The following is a 23280-nucleotide window of genomic DNA, read 5'->3' on the forward strand; positions in this document are numbered from 1 at the left end:
TATCTTAGCATCTCCTGCACATATTTCTATCTTTTTGACCATTCTTTTTTTTTTTCATTCTAAATGTAAATTATTGTAAGTATATTTATTTTGTATGTTTGTAATTATGTTCCTGTTAAGCACTTTGTAACTAATGTCTGTGAAAAGCTCTTTATACATAAAACGTACTTACTTACTTACTATTTTCTGGAAGTTCAATATCAAGTCGCTGGAGTACACCATAAACATGTTATTTGTTTTATAGAGTAATACTTTATGCAGCAGAATTGTTGGCACGAAAGTCTGTTTTATTAATTATGTCAGTCTATCAAAAGATGTCTCCCATGAAGAAACACCGGTGTATTAATTTTGAAACCTCTTTTTTTTTTCCCAAACTAATTTGTTCATTATGAGCCTAGATATTGCTTTTTTTTGTTTGTGTTTACTCAGTGCCAAATGTTTTGGTTCCATTCTATTGAATTATTCACAGTAGGTAGAGGACACACGACACCGGCTGATGATCTAATTAAACTGTTTCTTTCAGCAATGTGTATTAACACATATTGTACATATCACGTGCATTCGTGTGTGTCTGTGCGTGTGTTTGCCTAAATGGGTGTCTCTCGTCTTTTTCTGGCTTTCTTTTTCCGAATAATTTCCCCACGCACACGCTGTGATTGGGTTCAGCTTTGTTCCCAATTCAATGCTTATCTTTCCTGACTGTGGCAAGGATTATTTTTCGTTTCAGTGAAATATGTCTGGCTAACAAGCCTCTAACGAGACAGAAGGAGGGTCTGGGACATTGCCTGGTTATGGGAGAGCAGCAAGTGTGGAACCATGGTGCTCGTTAATTTTCAAGGGGAAACCTAATTTCACAGGAATCGCATGGGAGATTTGGCTTCAGAGCACAGTGGCTGTTGCCTATGCACTTATATGCGGCATCAGAATTAAAGCCTGTTAAGTTTGCCGCACCAATGCAAGCAGGCAATTAGAGGGTCCCTTTTGATTTGACTGAAGCATTTGAATGTGTCGACCAAACTCACAGTAGGACATATGTGACACACTGGCTTGATCGCAATTTATTTCTATTTTCTGCTGTCTGTTTTACCACTTGGTCTGTTATTTCTCTCCTTCCCTCAATCCTTCTCTCTCTCAGGTTTCTGTGGTCAACGCGTTGGACATGCAAGTTGTTGTGTCCACTGTCCCACCCACTTTAGTGGAAGAGTATAAAGAGCAGCTCATTAGGTAAGGCAGCATTTATTGTTTTTGACAAAAAATGTATTACTTTGTTAAATCAGTAGAAACCAACATCAGTGTACATGTTCATTTCAATAAAACGCAAGCTACTGTTTAATAAGAAGGGGAAATATTCACCTTTCAACAGATGACCGTTAACTCATTTTGCTCTCATCCATACAACATATTATTTTCAGGACATTTCCTTACCCTCTAATATTCCTTTTGTTAATTGACACTGGAAAATGAATTTCATCTTTTTGTGCGGCGCTATGATAAGGGGTTCACTCGGTTCAAGGTGGCACCTTCATTTGCATATACAATTATTTTAGAAGGCCTGGAGTGACATATATGATTGAGCTGTCCCAAACGACAATTGGACATAAAATGTTACATACAACTTGTCTGTTGTTATCTATTAGGATCATGGATTAGCCAATGAAACGGTTGAGTCTATCCTATATAGTCTGTTTTCCTGGTCCAAATTAATTAATGAGAGCGATTCATGAAACGTCTTTTATCAGCTCTTGGGGCACCGTGTTTAATCTAATTAGTCAATCTAAAAGGCAAATGGGTGTTAATAGTTGTTTTCAAGAGCTTGCTGTGTCTCTCCCACACAAATGGCACTGCTCTTTAGGCTGACAAACACACACATTAGTCATGTTAAGCTCTTCGCAGTGATGACATTTGAGAGGTCTACGATTTTGCACAGTGCTTTTCATGATCCCGGGCCATTTTACCTGAGTGCTCAAACTGTTTATCCACCTTGGCAAAGGCAGACAGCAAAGCATTTCTCTATTGGCTGTAATTTGAGGTGTGGATTTCTCCCTGCCTGAACAGCATTACCAAAGCCTTGCTTTGCCAAGAGCCCAGTTGTGAAGCAAAAAGCCGCCCAATGAGACAATCATTGCCAGAATGGAGTGCTTAAGATCGGTGGCTCTGATACTGCTTCGGGCACAGAGGTGCCAGAAAATATTTGAACTAATGCGAACCTGGTTTTTGGTGTATTTACGCCGTTATTGCCTTCCTTACATAAGTTTGACCTGTGGTTTTGTTTTCATTTCAGCGTTTTGGAGCGCCACGTCCAGGACCAGATTCCAGGTGCCAAAGTGATTGTAGAGTCAATCGGGCCACGTCGTCATGGCGATGGTTTTGAACTAGAGGACTACAGTAAGTCGGACCTGATGGTGTACGCCATTGACCCGCTCACCAACAGGGCCATTTCACCCAAGGAACTTTTCAAGTGAGTGGGTGTATTTTATTACAAGGAGTATAGTCCTCCATTTGGTTTACATGTATGTTCACATGTCCGTGCCGTGCTGCATCGCTTCTTCCCTGCAGGTCTGCCTTTACTTTCTTTTTTGAGAGTTTGTTTATCCAATCTTCCCATGTGTCACAGAAAAGGGGATAATACCAGGGAGAACAAGGGGGGGGTGTGGTTAGAAAGGGACAAAGTGAGAGTGAAGCAGGGAGTATTTCAATGAGTCCATTTAATCCGTCATGCCAGAGCCTTTAAAGAGCCTGCAGAAATGCCAACAACACGTTTTATTCCTTTTGTTTGGGGACATGGAGATGGAGAGATTTCTGTTTCTGTTGGACCGCTGAGAGAACATGTTCACATGCTATTAAAGCAACAGAGAAAAAGTGCCTACATGACACCATTTCATCCCTTCAGAAGAACGAATAGTCTGAGCTGCTGCCTGAGAACAATCTCACCTTTCTCGTGTTATTCAGCCCCTCTGTCAAACCGATCAGACACTAATCTTAAAAAAGGCACCTCCATCAGAGCATGACAGTCGCCAATCAATAGGAAACACCCCCTTTCTGAGTTGTCCCCTTCACTCCTAACCAATTTGCTCCCCTGCTTGACTTACATTGGACTATCTGACAGTATCTGCGGTCTTTATTTGTCATTATATGCTTGCTGCCAATTCTGTTTTGTGTGTGGCTTGGAAGAAACCTTCCCCTTGTCTTTGAAATGAGATTGTGACCATTTCAGTTCCTTTTGAACTGCTCCACTCAAATGACATTTAGAGGTGCTTTGTGTATGTATTGAATTAATCTATAGACATTAGCTTAGTGTCCTTGACTATCAGAGGAGTGCCTCAACTGTTATTTTAAGTGGGGGATTGAGGCCGGTGCCATTGAAAAGGTGGCACTTGTGTCATAAGAACAGCTCTTGTTTAACCCAAATTTGTGACCGTCGCCATTATCACAAGTAGCAGCTTTTAAGAGAGCCAAGCTAATTCTAAGGGAGGCTTGCTGCATCCCTGCTTTAATACAAGTCTGATGCCGTAGACACGGATACTGGCAGGAAAATCATTTAGACTAGAGGAGAAAGGCTTTTTATGTATGCAGTGTGTGTCTAACAGTGTTGTGGGGTAATTGCATGTAATATATCTGTGACTTGCCTGTCAGAATATAGAGAGAGAAAGAGAGAGACACCATAGTGAGACAATTCTTGCATTAGAGTGTCCTTATGCCACCTTGAATACGGCACTCTCTACCATTTGACCTCTCTAGAGGATGGATTGCCAGAGAATACAGTTGATAACCTTCATCTCCGCTCATTTATTCACCTACAGTATAACAAAACAGAAATGACAGTAATTTGATGTGGCAGTTTGCTCAGTCCTCTGTGAAGCAGAATGTTTGAAAGCCACTCTTTATTGTTACAAAATAACAATGGGAGAACAGTGAGTGGATTGCTTTTATGCATGTTCATTTTACTACAATATTGATGCAAATTCTGAGTGAAAAAGAGTGAAAAAACACACTTTTGGTAGAAAGATGACAACTTCCAGACCAGACAACGCCACCACAAGTTAGCCCGTCCTAAAGCATTCCCTGCTTTGTCGTCTGTTATGCTCTAAATGGGACAATAATGAATTAAATGAACATCATGCTGTATTAAAGAAGACTTGAAACTAGCGACTGCGACATAAACACATGTTCACAATGTTTACTGAGGTAATAAATCAAGTGAGAAGTAGGGTCATTTTCTCATAGACTTCTATACAATCACACATCTTTTTTGCAAACAGAGGAGTCGCCTCCTGCTGGCTATTAGAAAGAATGTACGGTTAAGGCACTTCCACATTGGCTTCACTTTTCAGACTCGGAGGTTGCAGCTTAGTCTCTACCAGCTTTTAAGGGAAATCTCTTGCTCTTTAGCTGTGCCATCTGCCAGTTAGTGTACAGTGGGTTTTTCGAACATTTCCCCTGAAAACAGCTGCGTGCTGCACTGAAAGATGTGAGAGCTGTGGGAGTAAACCAAAACAGTAAAGCTGTGGGCTAAACAATGAGCTAAAACTTTTTGGCAAGTTTTTGTAAAGCTGAGCTGCAGCTTCGGGTGATAATTATCTGTAGGTTCATCATTAGCGAGCAACCCCTTTCACATTGTCTCATTGTCTTCACATCATCATTCGATACATTGTTTTTACTCAAATATTGATTATAGCTGCTTTAAGATAAATATGAGTTTGCAAGATTAAGATTGAGATTATTCTCCTGTTCCTATTATGTGTTGTAAATCACAGATTTCTCGATGGGAATGTGCTGGAAATCAACAAGGAGTTCCAGCCATATCTGGGCGAGGGCGGCCGCATCCTGGAGATCCGCTCCCCTGACATTGTGGCCAGTGTGAAGAAGGCGGCCCAAGCTGTGGGCTACACAGAGGGAGCTCTCCTGGCCCTGGCCATCATCATCATCCTCTGCTGCATCCCTGCCATCCTCATTGTCATGGTCACCTACAAACAGTGAGTACTCTCGCCTCAGTAATCATCACTGGCTTCTGCAATCGATTAATCATATTTAAACTGTTGTCAGGAAGTTAAGAGGGGAATACATTTTAATTAAGCAGACCATTGTCTTGGGAGATATTGTGTTTCACTTGGTTTTAGCGGAAACGTTTGCTCCTCACAGACTAATCAGACATTTATTGTTATTTTATTGTTCTCTGTACCCTCTGGCCCGCAAAACCGCAAACAGCGTTGTTGAAAAGGGTATTTGTCAGGTTTTTAAGATAAATCGAGAGCAGTTCTTGCTTGTTTGCTGCCTTTTTGTGTGTGTGTGTGTGTCTCTCTCCCTCTCTCTCTCTCTCTCTCTCTCCCTCTCTATCTCTGTCTCTCTCTCTCTCTCTCTCATCAGACATGCTGACTGCGCACTCTGCTGGGCTAATCTCCTTGCTCATGCTCTGTGAAAGCAGATTAATTAACACTCATTTGTGACAAATATCTACAGCCAATTGTGACCGTCATAGTGCGTCTTCACGCTACTTAATCATCTCTGCCTGACACACACACAATAAACAGAGTCTGGCTCGTACAAACTCTCTCATTCACACACACACACACTGTGCAGTTTATGTTTTTTGTTCGATGGTGAGGTAGGTGAACTCTTGGCTGGCTGGAGTAGGGGTCTTATCCCCTCTAATCGTTAGTATGCTGCAAATGTTCCATAAACAGTGATGTTTGGGAAATGTTTATTCACGGCAGATGGGCAGAGTGGTTGTCCCTATGCAAATGCACAGACCAAACACCCAGCAGAAAGCTGTTGATGGTGACATTAGACCTAACACACAAACTGTCACAGCAGATGGCACTTTGTCGTTGGCGTCATTACTTTGGTCAAATTAAATGATTTAGGAAATCAGTTTCTGTGTGTCAACATAATTCTCTGTTGCCTTAATTTGGGAATGAGCGTAATATTTAAAACATGAATCTGTTTATTCATGTGGAATAATTGAATTTTGTTGTGAATAAGTTATGTTGATAGAAGATTCACTTAAGGAGAAAGCTACTTTTGCATGTAGCCCTGCAGTCACTGCTGGAGGCTTGAGTGCTTGCTACTTTGGGTAGAAATTGGAGTGACCGTACTGAAAATGTTCTCCTGTTGGTTCAATAGATAAACAATATATGTTATGCAAAGATATTTTGTTGTCTGTGAAAGGATTGCATGAATAATGTTTGTCACTTAATCCAACGTGTCTGTGTTGTGTCACCTCCCAACAATAAATACCTCCTAGCGTTAGAATTGTATGGAGCTTACACTCTTGACAAATTATGCAATTACTCAACTTTTTTTGTCTCTTATTTCTCTCTCTTCCTGTCTTCTCTCATTCCTTCTGAATCAAAACCAATAACCAGGTTCAAAGAGTAAGTAATCCTTTTGTCTTCATGTCTTACAAGAGATTGCTTGGAGTGCGTGTGTCTCTCTCATATTCATTATTCAGTCGTTTTTTAAAGACGAGTTGAATGTGTGAAGATAATGAACAAAATGCACGCTACCTATTGGCACTCTCTGGAAATGTCTGCCAGTATAATGACATAAAGCAGCAGTGAATCACCTTGTAGGTTACAGAATGAATTTTTATTTTGGCAGTTTAGATTCATCTAATGAAATTCGAAAGGAAAATCAAGCCAAAGTCAACAAGACATATAGTTCTGTGCAGCTTTCAGAGTAAACAAGTAGCTGGTGAAGAGGACTGAGCAAGCTTACAGTCGACAGCATGTTATCCATAAGAAATTAACTTCATTGAAATAGCTTCTAGTTTGCTTGGGAATCTGTTTTCTGACCTCAACAGTCAAAAAGAAAGCTTACTGCAGTTTTAATAAAATAAGAATAGATGTTAGTACCTAAACCTCATCCAGGCATGGGACGACAGGGAAATATAATGTGACGATTGTCCGGGCCACAATAAATGCGATTCACAATATTATCCCCATATTTTTACTGCATCACAGATAGGACACACATCTCCTTTAGTAATCAATGTTTGTAGTGGAAAACAAACAATCTTAAATAAGATGATTGTAAACCCTGCATAAATAGAGGATAAATACAAATAAAACAAATAGCAACCATTCTTTTTCCACAAACTCTACATCGTCCCATCGCTAACATCATCCCATTATATCGAGTTATTCTTTGCCTCTCGCCAATATTTATTTGACATGACTGAACATAACAGGAACTTTACTTTTACTGCCAGTTACTGCATGTGCCTCCTTTTTCAAAAAGAAAACTTGTGAAAACACATCGTTAATTCATGGTAGACTTCATGCATAAGTGATGTGTCTGGCTTCTGCTCACTTTTTACCCACACGGTTCTAGAAAGGAGTAGTTCCTTCTTAACTGCGTTAACTGTGAAAGAAACATTTGGGGTTGATTTTCCTTTGCCTGTCTGTGCATGACGTTGTTTTTCTGTGGACTAGAGACATTACTTGGTGACCGTAAATGTTGACACTTTGCACAGGCGACAGGCAGAGTGTGCCAAAACTGCCAGGATTCAGATGGCTCTACCACCAGGAGGGAAAGCAGCTCCGGCGGGTGCTCCCACTGCTAACCTCTATGAGGAGCTGGGCGACAGCAGCATGTGAGTCAACCCTGACCCCTTTTTATCTACCTCCCATCCCACCTGTTCCCATGATAAGCAGATACTCTTAGTCTGCAGGTTCCCTTCTTTGAGTTTCTTGTCAGGAAAAAAGAAATGCTCTCATGTTGAATGCCAGTACCAGTGCCTTAGTGTTCTCCTGCTTTTGACACCAGCTGTTGTCTGATATTCAAAATAATGTCCCTCTGCTTTTCTAAAATTACTCCTGGCAGCTCTGCATGTTGACCTCAGACATCCACCTTCTGCTTTAGACATATTCGTACCTACATCAATGGATCTTCCTGCTATTTCGCTTCCTAACCATTGTCCACTTTAAATGTAGCAAACCACACAGCACAGCCTGTGATAAGAGCTGATATATGTGTTGTTATTTGACTGTGTGCATTTTTGCAAGACGCTCTTTCAAGGCAAGAAGAGTGTGTTGTGTTTATAAAATATTTGTATAGTTTACTGGGAACAAAAACAAATACAGAGTCTGGCCTGTGCTTCGTAATTGTTTTTTTATAAATGACTTAAACAATCCTTTCATCAACACCTACATTAAATTCTTCCTGAGCTTACCTTAATGTCTAGTGTTTTGCCATCTGATTTCTCCTTTCATTTTGAATAATACCCCGAACGTCTAATGAATTGTTAATACTTGCTGATTAAAGGAATTTTAAATGAGACTAAATTGAATTCAAACAGCTGCCCCGCTGGGTTTAATCATTTTGATTTACAGCATTTAAAGAAATACTGCTACTAACATTACATTCGCCGTGATAAAAAAGAGAATAAAAGCTCAACGGCAAGCTGTAAAGAGCTTGTGTAATGTTTGCAACAGATGTTGACCAACACTCAACAACAAGCAGAAGCTTTTGATTCTGCGGCAGAAGAGCTCTCGTGGGGATTGTATTGTAGCCGAGCAGCGTTTATTTGGGGATTATATTCCAAGAAGAGTTGCTCCTATAAACAACCCCATTAAAAGTTAGTGTAAAGTTTGTTATACAGAGAGGTATAGTGTGTGTCTGTCCATAACGTACATCATTACATTTTAGGGTGAGGACTCGCTTTAAGGTTACATCTAGATTAAGGGTAAAGTTAAATTTAGGGTTAGGCTGGTAGCAGTTATTGTTGGGGCGAGTCTCCAAAAAATGAGTGCAAGGCAACGTAATGTCCCCAAAAGTCATGAAAACGCGACGTCTGTGTGTGTGTTTGTGCCAACAGTCTAGCATACTCTGCAGGTACACACAGCATATATAAGCTTACGTTTCATCCACACCTCTGACAGTTCTGCTTTAGTCTTCTTACCATCTGTCTGTGTTTCTATCTTCTCCATCATTTCTATTCCCCTGTCTCTCTGGATTCAGACTGCAGTAAGTAATCCCAAAATATATGACATCTGAGTACTTCGATTAATATTATTTGTATGATATAACACAGGGGAGGCACCCTAGTTTCCCCCCTTGCTGGTAGCTTTTGCTAAGCATATACATATACTATATATAGCATGTGATTTTGGTATGTACTTAACCCTCATTCAAATGGTAAGATCTTTCACCATTAATACCCCTTGTGCTTAAATATATTTTGTTAATTGACCTCGGTGAAGTGGTAGCAGTTGAAAGGTTTGTTTAGGCTTAGGGAACGACTTTAACTTCCATGTAGTCAGGAAACGTGAAGTACCCTTGTTTAGATTCACTGAACTTCAGTTGATATCACTTTAGCTGTCTCCTCTCTCCCGTCCCATTGAACAAGTGCCTCCTCATGTGCTTTGTTGCCTTTACCTTCACGTCTCTTAGTGTTGTGACTGATTGCTGCACTAATGCATCCAATATGGGTTGATGTTGGTTATTTGCATCATACTGTACTACTTTGGACCAAAGCCCAGAAGATCTGTTGTCATGATAATTTTAAAATATCAATATTTAATTAATTAAAAAACTTGCATTATTTAGCATAAGCTTCGAAAGCTTTTTAAAAGTCATCTTTTTTTTTACTGTGCAGACGTTCTCAGTAACAGTCACAATACTTAGAGTCGTAATCAGTTAAGATGCAGGAACAAATGATAGCAGTGTTGCTTTCGCCTCGCTCTTTTTTCCCTTGCTTCGCTCACCCTTAGACCATCAATTTTCACCTGTTTCAAGTCTTTTTTTTCTTCTTCACCTCCACTTTTTTTTACTGGGGCAGGGTTAAAAAGTCTGTCATTGAGGAGGCCGACCACCAGAGGATTCTTGGCACCTTTGCCTGTCGCGCCAATGCAGCCCGCGGCAACGGAGCGTTGCATGTCAACCTGTCCAAGTCGGAGAGCAACGTGACCATCCTCTCTGATCGCAACCCACTCACCACTCACAACCCTGTGTACGATGACAGCAGCCCTGAGGTCTCTCCGTCTGAAGAGCGCTTCTCCTTTTCTCCTGCCCACTCTGCGGGGTCGGAGTATGTCTGGTCAATGCCTGTTCGCATTCACGATGGGCTGCATGGTTATGAGGTGCCAAGGAGACAAGCTCTTTTGGACCCAGACGACTGGGAGCTCCAGTTACTCAAAGCAGCCGTGAGCGGCGGGCGAAGGCCGGAGAGTTTGGAAACGCTTCGCCTGAGTAGCAGTACAGAGACCAAGTTGTCAGTCCGTGATAAGGCCAGGCAGTTTGAGCAACAGATCCTCCTGGAACAAACCCTCAAGCAGAGCAGTGGCTCCCAAGGCTCCCTCTGCTCCATCGTTGTCAGGGATAGAGACAGCGATGACATGCTGGAGCTGACCTCAGAAACTCTGCTCTCCATCATAGATTACCCCTACAGCACCACTTCTGTGGGCAGGGATGTGCCCCCCAGCAATATCATTAATCAGGGAGATGACCCAAGGCCCCTTGCTAGCCAGAGACCGTCACCACCCGACCTCAGGAAGTTCAGCTCCAGCATCTCCAGCTACGTGACAGTTCAGCCTTGTCACATCACAGTGGAGATCATACCAGACCCACCAGAAAATCCTGCGCCTCCTCCTCCACGGCGACATCCACCTCCCCCACCCACATCTCCTCCCTCTAGTCCACCTTCTTCTCCACCTTCACCCCCCTACGTTCATGAACCTCAACATTCCCCTCCCTCCTCTCCTCCTCCTGTCAATGAACAGGTTGCGCCCCCACCTCCACCGCCTCTTCCTCCCCCGCCCCTCCCTCCACCGCCTCTTCCTCCCCTCCCTCCCCCGCCTCTCCCTCCCCCGCCTCTCCCTTCCTCACCCTCACCCGCTATCAACGTTCAGTCACGCCCAGTCGTCCAGTTTGTTCCAACCTTTTTGCCGTCCGTCTCCTCTCTTCGCCCCGTTTCAGAGCGAAATCATCCCCCTCCTCTTGACACATCACAAACTGATGTCGGGAAAAAGGAACTTAAAGGCATCCTGAAAAACATCCAGAATCTAGCCGACATAGAGAGATCTGTTGCCAATCTGTACAGCCAAGTAGACAAAACTTGCAAGGTGCCCAAGTTTAACAAGAAACCACAAGTGACTGAAGAATCAGAAGGTGCTAACAAACTGCACAGCTGTGATCCCTGGGATGAGCAGAGCACGCCAAAAACAACAAACTCCAGCACTGCAGTCCAAATCAACTCGACAACAAGTGTGAACTATGCTGAAAATGGAACGAGTGAACTGAACATGGCAACAGACGTTCAGCAGACAAGCCAATTGAACTACAACAGCCCAAACACTGCTGAGCACTCTTCCTCTCAATCCACAGCGTTCTGACTTTTTCTCTCTGTCTCCGCACTCTCATTATTTCCATTTATACATATCCATGCCTGCTTTTCTGGTTTATAACTATGTTTTATTTTCTGCACAGTTGGTAGTATTTTGTATAAGCGTTAGCCAAGTCTGACGAGTTTGACTGTGTGGGTCTTTCAGAAAAAAAAAAAATTTTCCCTTGATACTTTGTGTGGAAATCAAATGGTAGTGCCAGCTGCCAAGAAATGTACTCCGCTCTGCCACATTGGCTGTACAATGTGCTCACGGGCTTGCATTAGAACATAAAAGGGGCTTGCATATACAGTCAGTCAGTTTGGCCCCGTTTTGCATGTTTGAATTATCTAAACTGCGATGAGATCTATGGTATGATAGTGTGTTATGCATACCCCAGAGTTCATATTATAGGTTATAGTTGGTGGTATAGGTTATTTCAGTTCATAATCTTAACATTTCAAAACCAAAGCTCCTTTAATTTGATTACACTAAACACCAACATTTATAAATCTCAAAGCCCGGCGGCCTGTTTCCTAAACCTTTTTTTCTGGCTGCATATTTGACTTCTTCACCTAAGAGCAGAGCATGAATATTTAGGATGCTGTTGCTTTGTGCAGAATCCAAATTAGGTAAATAATAATGTTAAATGTTTGTTTTTTTTTCAAATGAGGGAAAATTACCATAGCTGTTCAGAATTCCCCCAAAGGAATGCAAATACTATGAAACCATATTACATTTTTTTAAACTACTTACTGTGATGAATGAATGTGAGGTATAAATGTTTCAGATGTGTGATGCAGCGAACTAATTGTCATATCCACCCTTGAGCAAGGGAACAATATACACAGAAAGAAAAAAAGAATCTACAAATATAAACAACAACATTACATGAAATTAAATTGGATATTACACTAAGTAAATCCTTTTTTAAAAAATTTAATACAGTTGAATGCAGATACGACAGGGCCAGGCACTCCTAAGTGAAAACATCTTATTTGGGCTATAAAAATACATCGACTGGGTTACCCGGCAGGCTCATGTTGAATGAAGAGAGCCAACCTCTGGGGGACCTGTCTATTCACATGTCTGCAGAGATCCTCCCAGCATGATAAAGTAGTCACTGTGATGTTCGGGTGCACACTGGAAAAGGCTAATTAGAGAACCAATCAATCGTTAACTAGGGCCGCTGCCTGTGGGACTGTCAACTACTGTTACCCTCTCCTTTTCTTTCCATCTCTCTGACCTTCTGCCTGTCCCATTTGTCTGTGTTTCTCTCTCACTTCTTCTCCCCTGTAGTTGGCTCTAATACTCTCCGATCCTTGGCCTCTTCTTGTTAATCTTTCCTCGTGGTTCTCGGGAGATTCTATTACCTTCTTTACACTCATTGCAATGCGGCCTCTGTCCCCCTCTCGCTTCCTTTTTTTTGTGCTCAGCTTTTTTTTCCCACTTCGACTCCTCTCTGTCTTTCTCCCACATACCCTTCATGTGTTTGTTTCACCCTCCATGGCCTAAGGCAAATGGTCTTAGCATCCCTCCTTTCCAGAGCAATGTTATGTTTGATTCATCAAACGTTCCCCTGATGGGCAGATCGAAGGCCTGCTAATTCTGTATTCCATGTTCACGACATGGGGTAATCTCTTTTGTAAAAGGCAAGCAGCTCACATGCAGTTTTTTGTTTCACCCAAAGAGCAGCAGGCGTTAATGAATGGTATTCTTTCTGTTCCATTTTTACAAGGTTTCTTTTGTGTGTCCTTACTGATAATTCAATGCACTAACGATCACTTGGAAGACAGAAATCAAACTTTTCACCAGTATTAATAATTAAAGTAACTTTTCTCAAGAAAAGTTTGAAAATAAGGGATCGAAAATCAAGATAAACTTAACAATGATAGTATGTTTTAAGAAGAAATTTCAAATATGATACTGTTTCAAATCACCAGATCTCATCATAGTATCTTCAAGAAAATACAAACCAAAGACCTTATGATATTCAAAATATTAGGCTGCAATCAGTATATATATGTACACACAAAATACTATTCAGAGAGATCCTTGTCGCGTGAAAAAATCCACCTGCTCTTTTTTCATTTTCATTGTTGGTCAACATTTTGGTCAATATGTTAGTCGCTTTTGTACCGAGAGTTTGATTAGAAGATCAATACCACTAGATATCATCTGACTCGCAGCAAGAATAAGCATATTTCCCAACATTTTGAACTAATCCTTTAACTTTAATTTCTGCTACGACGGGTTATGTAAATGTGTTAAGGTATTTGTGGCACAATAGTAAAAATGATTGTATTGTTTTCTACATAGAAATGTGTAGTGACAAAAATGTAAAGCTAGTTGTTAGTGAAGATCACCTTACTGTTGTTGATGTAATACACTGGGTTCTTCAGGATTCAAGTCTTGCTGTAATTCTGAGCTCAACTCTCTCACCTCTTTTTCTACAACATTACCTTATCACCTATCTTCCCCCAAGTCCCCGCTTGTGCAAACGTCCTATGGCTGCTGTCCACTGGGCCATTTCTCTTGATGTTTCATGAATCAGCAGTAGCCAGCAGCCAAGCCAACAGGTCATCCATCAGATCCCACTCCCATCATCCACTCTGCCTGGGAGGTGTGGCCATATGGCTGTGCCCTGTCCCCTGGTCCCTGCCCGTAATAACAGATTACAGCTCTCCTGAGGAAGCTCACATCATTGCTTGGCCATATATCTGAGTGCAAAAGTCGTCATTATTTATGGTCCCAGACAGGTTACAGTTGTACGCTTGTGAAACTGGAGGGTTCAGCCGGGCTGCTCCATTACTCGCCGTTTCTCATTGACTTGTACTGAATGCGCTGCAGATGCATTGTTGTCCTCAGGAGCAGCTCTGAGTTGTTGTTAAAGTCTTTGACGGAGTGGAAGTCCTAAAATTTACTTTGCCGTCTGTTGATAGAAAATGGCACATTCTGACGTGATAACTAAAGACAATTTTATTAACATTCTTGGAGTCAGTAATTCCTCCCTGAATCACAATGCCCTTTTTTTTTATATCTGCTCGGAGATTTCTTTCTGTATGAACACTGATTTTTTTTCAAACTCCAATCTTCCCAGCCTCTTTGATATTTGCATTTATTCTATCTTCTTTTTTTTCTCCCTGTTTGGAAGAGATAACATTGGGAAAAACAGCTCACACCAGCACGATAACATTGTGGCCTCGGGCATCCTTTTTTTTTTTTTTAACTGAATAATATCTGCAACTCTGTAATTTAACATATGAAAATGCACAGTAAGTACATCTACAATTGACTCACTGGTCAGCAGAATGTAGTGCTGTAGACCTAACAATTCAATTATTTTAAAAGCACTTGAAATGTTGCTGTCGATCCATATTCATTATTTGTCTCGTTTCCTCCTTTCTGCGGCACACAGCAGGCGAGGCTACGGCAGACAGGTAAGCATTCCTGTTGTGATGTGTTCTTATCTCATTGTTGCGCCAAGACATTTTGTCACTCTCAAAGCAGGTTGAGGCAGCTTATATCCTATTATTCTTATCTACAACTGACTTGATGGAAAACTCTGAATGAGACTACGAGAAGATCCCGGTGATAGGACTTCTGACACTGACATTACAGTTTAGGTTTGAAGTCTGTTGTATTCCTCAATGTTCCTGTCAAACAGCAGATAAGCATTTGGATGACTTTTTCTCCTGTGTTAGAAAAAGAAAACTAATCAGAGACCAAACAAAGTGACTCTGTTTGACTTTAAATTCTTTCTTTTTTTTGTCACCTTCAAATAATCTATGAACTGTCAGCATCTGACACACACGCAGGATGTTTTATTTGTTGTTGCAATTTCTTACTTACTCTGATGCTTGACTAACATCTTCCCACTTTTCCCTTGTTTCATTTCTATCAATATTGTATCAATCTTTTCATCTTGCTCCTCTATTGTGTATAACGTAGACCTAACAAGACACATAAAACAAGCCTGCACTGTCTGGATTTAAATCTGAAATGTGTAGAGTGAACTCTTCCTTATGTTTGTGTCTCTCCTGACCATCCCTTCCTTTCATTACCTTATCCTTCCTCTGTACTAATCTTTGGCAGCAACAGCAACTGCTGAGGCCATCTCTTCTGAGACCTGAGGTAGAAACCCTCCTGCTTTTCTTAATTCACAGGGATTGTAGTATTCTGCTATATACTCGCCCTGTATGCTGCTGCTGCTCTTCTTCTTCTGTCTTTCTCCGAGGAGTGCTGAGTAATTTCTCTCTCTCTGCCTCTCTGAAATGAAGGAACTCTCCATGGAGTCAGGTATCGACCCAGGCCAGGACTACTACACACAAGACTACTATAATTATGACCAAGGGTGAGCATGCTGTTGACCCACTGTCTCATCTGTCATCATGCGTACTCTGATCCATGGAACAGATCTCCTTCGGTTCATTTAAAGCTGCAAAAATAACATCATTAGGACTTTATTTATTGGGACCTTGCCTTCCAGCTCCCAAGTCTTAGGTCCTTGGGGCGAGGCAAGCATTTTAAAGAAGTTCAAAAATAAAATGATGAGCATAACTTGTGCTTCCCCCTCAGCTGTACATAACATCCGAGCGGTTACCCTTTCTACTCCCATCAAATGAGATCAATTATGCTGCCTTGAGTCGAGCACCTCAGAGTGTGATAGTGTTTGCCCATGGTTTATTGGATAGAGGGTGTTTTGGCTTGCCTGTTACATAGCCCATATGGTCTAAAGAGGGAAAACATGGAACTCAAAGTAACAGATGCTGGGAAATTGTTATTCATTAAACGCCCCCGCTCTATGGCAGGTGACTTGCACCACACTGGGGAATTACAAGTTTATCAAAAGAGGGAGAAGATTCTGAACTTTACAGGCTTAAAATGCTGAAAGAAAATCTGACAAAGTTTAAAAGCTACCATATTGAAATTAAGAATTGTAACTGCCTTCGTAGTTGCTCAGCGACTTACTGTATGTAATCTTTACAAACTCTAATTACCTCAGCTGTTGCTCACGCTGTTTGAATCACGCTGGCTTTCATTTGCAACAAGCTGTAATTATATTTGAACAGTATGTCACAACGTTCATTGTAAAAGCTGCTATTGCTAATGAGTGTGCCATCATCACTGTGACTGGATGCCTTTGATGTGTTTCTAGATGCGCTGAGCACACTGTAATAGCGGTCAAGCTTTTAATCTGACAATCACCAGACCGTGCAATGCGCCGCCTTCACATGTTCAGAAGGTGGCGATGACATGTTCAGTATCAATGTTCAGTATCAATGATCCAAGCTAATTGAGGTCATCCACCACACTAATGCAGGCAACCTAATGGTTGAAATATTAAAAGTGTGATATACAAATATAATAGATAAATGATTAAATCTCTTCTTCCTTGTCTTTAATCTTAATCTCAATTGGCAAAAAAAAAAGAACTGCATTCTGCTCTCTTTGGAAGGTAGTATTGGATCTTATAGGCACTCATGCGCTGGAATAAAAAACAGCACATTGGAGAAGAGTTATGCAACCAGATTTTAGTCAAGTTCAAGTGTTTTAATGGCCTTTTAGGCATTACTTAGTAGTACTTTGACAAACACAGGCAAATATGTACTCCACTATGTTTTTTTTTTTTTTTAAAAGCTCTGTCAGCCTCTGCAACTTTCTTTCTTTCTATTATATCCCTCCAAACTTACAAAGTGCAGTAAATCACCACAGCAATTACTGCCTATCCTATGCCGTCTTGTTTAGTTTAGGAATTATTCAAATCACAAGTTAAGGGTCAAGGTAGTCCACAGTAATTATAAACCCTGTGTTCTTGTTCATGTTTTGTGTGAATCTATTTTTCAGGTATGACATTCCTCAGTATGGCAGCCGGAGGAGGCTGATATCTCCCATGTATGATGAATATGGAGAGGTGATCATGGAGGATGATGGGTATTTCTACAGTCCTCAAGGCGCCGAGGTATTATCTTTCCTTAGATATGAATTCCATACTTGCATTGATAATGTCAAGATTGTTAATTATTGTCTTAATAGGTTGTGTGTCCAATCTATTATTGAAAGCAAAGTGTTAACCCTGATTTATCATCACAAAAAGTTGCTGAATTAAATATGACTGTCTTAGGGGCGGGGCAGAGGCAGGGGACGTGGTCGAGGTGGATCCAAGAGGGTTGCATTTAGGGACATGCCGCCAGGGGATGAAATCGAACAAGCTGAGCCAGCAGGGCCTTCTAAGGCTGCCAAAAGACTGAAGTCTGTCATGAAACTCAGCAAACTCCTGGCAGCCAGTAAGCAGCCGTCTGATGCTGGTCCTTCTGGCACATCTCCATGGAAGAAAGCCAAGATGTTCAAGATGTTTGGTGCCGGGAAGAAGGACCAGGATTACGCCAAACTGATGTCAGCCCGTCGTATTGACAGCCAGGAGAGTCTGAGTGGTGGACCAGCAGCTTTGGGACCTATCGATAGCAAGTCTGATACCCGCAGCCGGCTTGGCAAGGTTTTGAAGAAAATCAATTTAGGCAACAGGATGCAGTTTCGGAGGAAGTCACAAAGTAGTGTGAGTCGTGCCTCGGCCACAGGCAGCGAGAGAGATGAGGAGGCCTCACAAGTCGCCAGTGAAGATGACAAGTCTAAAGTGTCCATTAGTGTTACAGAAAGTGAGCCAGAAGCAGGTGCAAGTGGAAGCGGAAGCGGTCGGGAGAAAGACTCTGATGAAGAATCCTCGGAGAAAAGCAGTATTGACAGAGATTATCTGAAAGTAGATTTGGACCGGGATGATGCCAATGAAAGCACTGTGGACTCAGAGGAAGAGCCTGATGAGGAGCCGGGGGATTCTGATGAAGAAAGCAAGTCCAAATCTGAAGGAGAAGAAACAGAAAAGGAATCCATCAGTGAGAAAGAATCTGGGACTGAAATAGAATCAGAGTCGGAGAAAGAGTCAGAGTCAGAGAAGTCATCGGCCACAGAGAAAGAATCAGAAACTGAGAAAGACTCAGAGTCTGAGAAAGAGTCAGAGTCTGAGAAAGAAACAGAATCAGGAACAGGCACAACAACAGAGAAGGAAACAAGCACAGAAAAAGATTCAGGGACAGAAAAAGACTCTGATGAAGAGTCTGATGAAGGAGAGGCTTCAGGGAGCACTAAAGAAAGTGGGTCTTCTGCCCGCTCTTCTATGAGATCATCAGCTACTGAGGCCAGCAAGGGGAGCAGCGCTTCAGGCATCAGTGAGAGTGGAAGTGGGAGTGGAAGTGGGAGTGGAAGTGGAAGTGGAAGTGGCAGTAGGACTGGTACCGGAGTAAGTGAAAGTGCAAGTGAGAGTGGCAGCGGTAGCGCGGGTAACGCTGCATCTTTATCTGGCTCAAGTGTTCGGTCGTCACAAAGGACCAGATCATCAGGAAGCACAGTGGCCTCAGAGAAGTCCAGTAAAGAACTCAGTGAGGATGAGTCAGGGACAGGGACAGCCAGTGAGGCAGAGTCAGGAAGTGAAGGCTCTATGTCCCGAGGGTCCAGCCAGAGGAAAATGTCTGGTTCAGAGTCCGGTGAAGGCTCTTCATCCGGCAGACAGATGACAGACCAGAGTTCCCTGGGAAGCGAGGAGAGTTCAGCTGGATCCCGGTCCACCAGTGGCAGCCGGCATTCTCAAAAGTCCATTCTGAGCCGCGGATCTGAGGACACAATCACAGAGGAGAGTGAAGAAGAGGATGAGGAAGAATCTGAGACTGCTGACGAGAGCAAAGAGTCAGCCAGTGAGCTCAGTGATGACGCATCGCCCTCGAGGTCCAGTGTGGGGTCCAGAGACCCTGGGCCCTCTACTTCCTATACTGGTCCATCATACAGCTCCGAGATCAGGAGCATCGGTGACACCTCTGTAGAAACATACGGAGGACTGTCCCCTATCACTGAGGTGGACGAGGACGCCATCTCCTCTGACAAGTCATCAGCCAGTAGATCCGCATCAGAGGCCGGCAGTGCTTCGAAGGACTCAGAAACAGAAGAAGCTACGTCGGATGAGTCTGAAGGAAACTCAACTGCCTTCTAGAGAGAGATATTGTCCACTGTGAAGTAAGAGTGAATAAAATCAATTACCCTTGCATGGGAGTGAAGAAATATTGCTTGCCACTGCAGAGTGTTTCAAACGTCCACTTTTTCCTCATTTCCCCCAAGCAAGAAAAAACGTTGGTGGTTTCCTGCTGCAAAACATCAGAGTCTTGCTCTCTTTCTTACACCTTTGACTTATTCCTCTCTTTGATGTTTCCTGAGAGTCTTTTTATGCCTGTGCCTTTTGTATAACATTATACTCTTGTTTCTGCTGTGAGATTTTGCATGTTGCAGTATCTGGTTTTACTGAATCTTTTCCTGTCATTTTGAATACACAGTATTACTCTTTTCCATAGAAAAATAAGAGTTCTCGCCATAAATTCTGTTCTGACACAGAACTGCAGATACTTGATATTTTTCAGAAGTATGATTTATTTTGTAGTACAACAATTCCACTTAAAAGTGCAGTTATATTACTGTAAAAACACTATTTTATGGTTGGATGTCCATATTTGATTGTTAGCATTAATTAGGTTTGTGGAAGACATCTTTGTTTCAGTATATATGAGCATAAATTCTTCTAAAAACAAAAACATTATGGCGAGAATTCCCTGTGAATACCATGATGTTGATACCTAGTGTACAACCTAGCTAGCTATCTGCATTGTTGATGTTTGCTTTTTTTTATGTATACTGCACCTTCTGTAAAACCTATATATTGACTTTGACCCCTTCTCTCCTCCTCAGCCTGGGAAAAAGAAGCGGATTAAGCTGGTGGTAGATCGGGAGAATGAGACCAGCTCCACAGGAGAGGAGAGCACCACAGAGACTCAGCGAAACCGACTCCCCAACAGCCACAGCAACATCAACGGGAACGTCTATCTCGCACAGAACGGCACTATCGTCCGAACTTGGCGGCCACCTCACCCAAACAACTTGAAGGTGGGCTCTCCGTGCCGGCTCGGTAAGCATTTTAAAAAACTAGACAAGTTGGGGGTGACTCATGAAGAACCCCCACCCATTCTTGGCGATGATGGCACAGGAAACGATACAGAAAATGGAGCAGGTACGTGTGTTCCCTGTAACGTGGACATCAACCTCAACAGTCGGCCCTCCTGTGGCTCCCTTGGATCTACCATCACAGATCTTAAAAGTTTTGGTTCCAAAACCAATATTGCCAAGGTCTTGATTGACAGAAACAGCAGTGGCCCTTGTGTCAATGAGGAGCAGGAGACTTCAGTTGACAACCACAGGGAGAGTAGGGAGACACTGGAGTCTCACAGTGACCACACATTATCAGACGAGGAAGAGTTATGGATGGGACCCTGGAACAGCCTGCACATACCAATGACAAAACTCTGACTTACCATGCAGAAATTACATCTCCTTTTTGTTATTTTACTATCTTTACCACATTGTCTTTGTGAAGAAAATGATCATAAAAAAATGATTGTGTGCCTCAAGTGGATAAGCTCTGATCACTGTCTACGACAGGCGATTACACTTAAAGTCATTTTATTTAACCATAGTACATTAAAGCTTACTTTGACCAAGCGTGTATCAAAGACAGGGCTATTACAGATGGGACCATAGAGCTGCAAGGCAATGAGTGCCTCAAAGAAAAATGAATTTTTATGTGAACCGTTGACTGTAATTTTAAGTCTTTACTCAAGACAGAAGATGGGCCTCCTTTATTGAGTGATTCCATGTTTAACTTTCTTTTCTCAGTTTGAGTTTTTTTGTTTTTTATTAAACAGATCACAAAGAGATTGTATTTAATTTCACTATAGATATTTACAGAATTGTGATTATACAGTCTATGATAAAGTAAAAGAAAATTATTTTTTCCTAATAGCATTTTACTTGCAAATAATTAAGATTGTCTTGATTATTTTATGTCGTGATCACTTGACAATGTTTTTGGAAATTTCTGAAATTATATGAAATTATTTTTGTCTATTTTGTATCTAACAGAGATGGAGAATCTAACATATGACATTAAAGACAAAATACCCACATGAATGTTATCGCTGTATTTCAACAGTGAGATATGACAGTCTGATTATAGTGTTTTTATAAGGACTTTTGTAACTGCAGAATGCGGTATTTTTAACCCCTTTACATGATACAGATCCACTCTGCTCATGATCATTTATTAACCGACACATCAGGAACCCGTAGGGTGGGAAAGGACTGCCAAAAAATGTACCAGATTCATCATTAATGTTCTAACATATTTTAATGTGTATTGTGAAGCACAATTGCAGGATTTGATTATTTATGCCACTTCATCCTATCCTCAATGTCAAGGTGCTTTAGCAACGCAGACAATTTGGTTAATAGCAGCTTTCATTTTTGAGAATTTTGAAGTGCGTCATTGTGTGCCTTGATGGCAATGTGAAGAACGCTTGGGGTTATAAAGATACAGTCCTTGGATGTTATAATGGGGATGAAAGTTGAAAATAAGGTAGCACACAGCAGTAGGACTCAGCAGTAAGCTCATAAAAATATGTCTGCAGAGAGATCTATGTCAGAATGAGGCCTTCTCTGTGCAGTGGGCTTTCTTTCTAAAGAAGAGCAATGACAGGTCGCCAAGCATGGGGATATGGGGTAGTTACTATATCTCTGAAAAGCAGTGGGGAGTATGCGGGAAAGTCTGAGAAACTGACAGCTTTCTTGAGCCCACTCTCTCACCTGTCAACAGAAACTGAACCGAAAAAAAGATGGCAGTGATTGCAACCAAAAAGGCAAAATATGATGGAAATCTCAAGCACATTCTCTTTATTTGTTTCTTGGTTGATAGGAGATTGACACTTCTAACACATCCAGAATGACATTTACAAAAAGTGTCCTGCAGTCAATCAAACTGTGAGAATGCCAATCAAGTTCACAGAGTTCTTTGGAGGCTGTAGTTCAGAAAGGAGAAGGAGCTGAATGCCAGAGTGAAGTAGCTTGAAAAGCTGCTCAGAAAAAAATAGGTCAGGAGGGAACCTGGTTCCCACCACAACAAGCCCGGTGTCCTACAGGATCAAAACAAACCTCTGCACTGTGCTGATGGAAGAAGAACAAGGAATGGAAGCAAGACCTGGGGGGAAGAAAAACAAAGATCTGTTTTAATTGTCAGTTGTGTCTTTTGCAACTGTTTAATGTGTGACATCTTGCGTGGATACATTTTGGGATGTGCACAGAGAAGAACAGGGTCTCTCTAGTGTTCACTGTCTATCAAGAGCTCCACTCTGCACCCTCACAGGAGAGCAGCACTGTACAAACCCTGTTCAGTGCAGATAGGGCTCAATATTTTTGGCCGTTTTCTTAAGACAACTTTTATTTTTCAAAAATCTTTAAATGAATTACAAAAAAAATCAGTAACCAGAAAGACAAAATAGAGCACTAGATATGTAATGCATCTGTGCACAAGGACACACTTGACCAATCTCTCCTGATGAATTGGATTAAAGCTGGTCCAACGAACAATGGAAGCGTTTCTACTGAGCGTTTCCTTCTGTCACAGGATTATGTCCCGAGCATTTTTTTGACTCTTCGCCCTGATCATTTCACTTAGTAGATTAAATTACAGCATTAAGAATGGAAATATCCCTGCAGTAATCTTTTTTGGGGGCTCGAGAGAACCCACAATCCAATGTCTTTTCAAATAGGATTTTCTTGTCATTTGCATTTAAATATTTATGAAACAAGACTGTCAAAATGATGATGAAATGTTGCACACCTGCCGGATATTTCTAAGAAGATCTGAAGTTCCATTACTGTTCACTGTCACAACATTGGTTATCTGTCACAGAAAAAACAAAGTGATACTCTGCAACAAAGAAATTCCCTGCTCTGATCCACAGAAAAACAGTCATCACAAATGATTGAACAGGTTAAAGTTAAATGAGATCTAATTAAATAACAACTTAATAAAAGC

General features: G+C 41.6%; 1 protein-coding gene across 1 annotated transcript in view; it reads left to right on the forward strand.

Annotated features, from left to right (window-relative positions):
• LOC306703483 (protocadherin-15-like) overlaps positions 1–20219 on the forward strand; it is a gene marked incomplete at its 5' end in the record, with an annotated part of 129040 nt that extends 108821 nt beyond the window's left edge. Inside the window, 10 exons of the mRNA XM_079169461.1 lie at positions 1136–1224; positions 2282–2458; positions 4755–4973; positions 7472–7591; positions 14737–14758; positions 15414–15452; positions 15599–15672; positions 17166–17280; positions 17443–19379; positions 20103–20219. Coding sequence (XP_079025587.1) covers positions 1136–1224; positions 2282–2458; positions 4755–4973; positions 7472–7591; positions 14737–14758; positions 15414–15452; positions 15599–15672; positions 17166–17280; positions 17443–19356 — 2769 coding nt within the window. The 3' untranslated portion in view covers positions 19357–19379; positions 20103–20219. The remainder of the gene's footprint in view (positions 1–1135; positions 1225–2281; positions 2459–4754; positions 4974–7471; positions 7592–14736; positions 14759–15413; positions 15453–15598; positions 15673–17165; positions 17281–17442; positions 19380–20102) is intronic.
• Positions 20220–23280: the final 3061 nt, after the last annotated feature.

The sequence above is a fragment of the Pholis gunnellus genome, assembly GCF_910591455.1.
Source record: "Pholis gunnellus genome assembly, chromosome: 11".
Classification (NCBI taxonomy): Eukaryota; Metazoa; Chordata; class Actinopteri; order Perciformes; family Pholidae; genus Pholis; species Pholis gunnellus.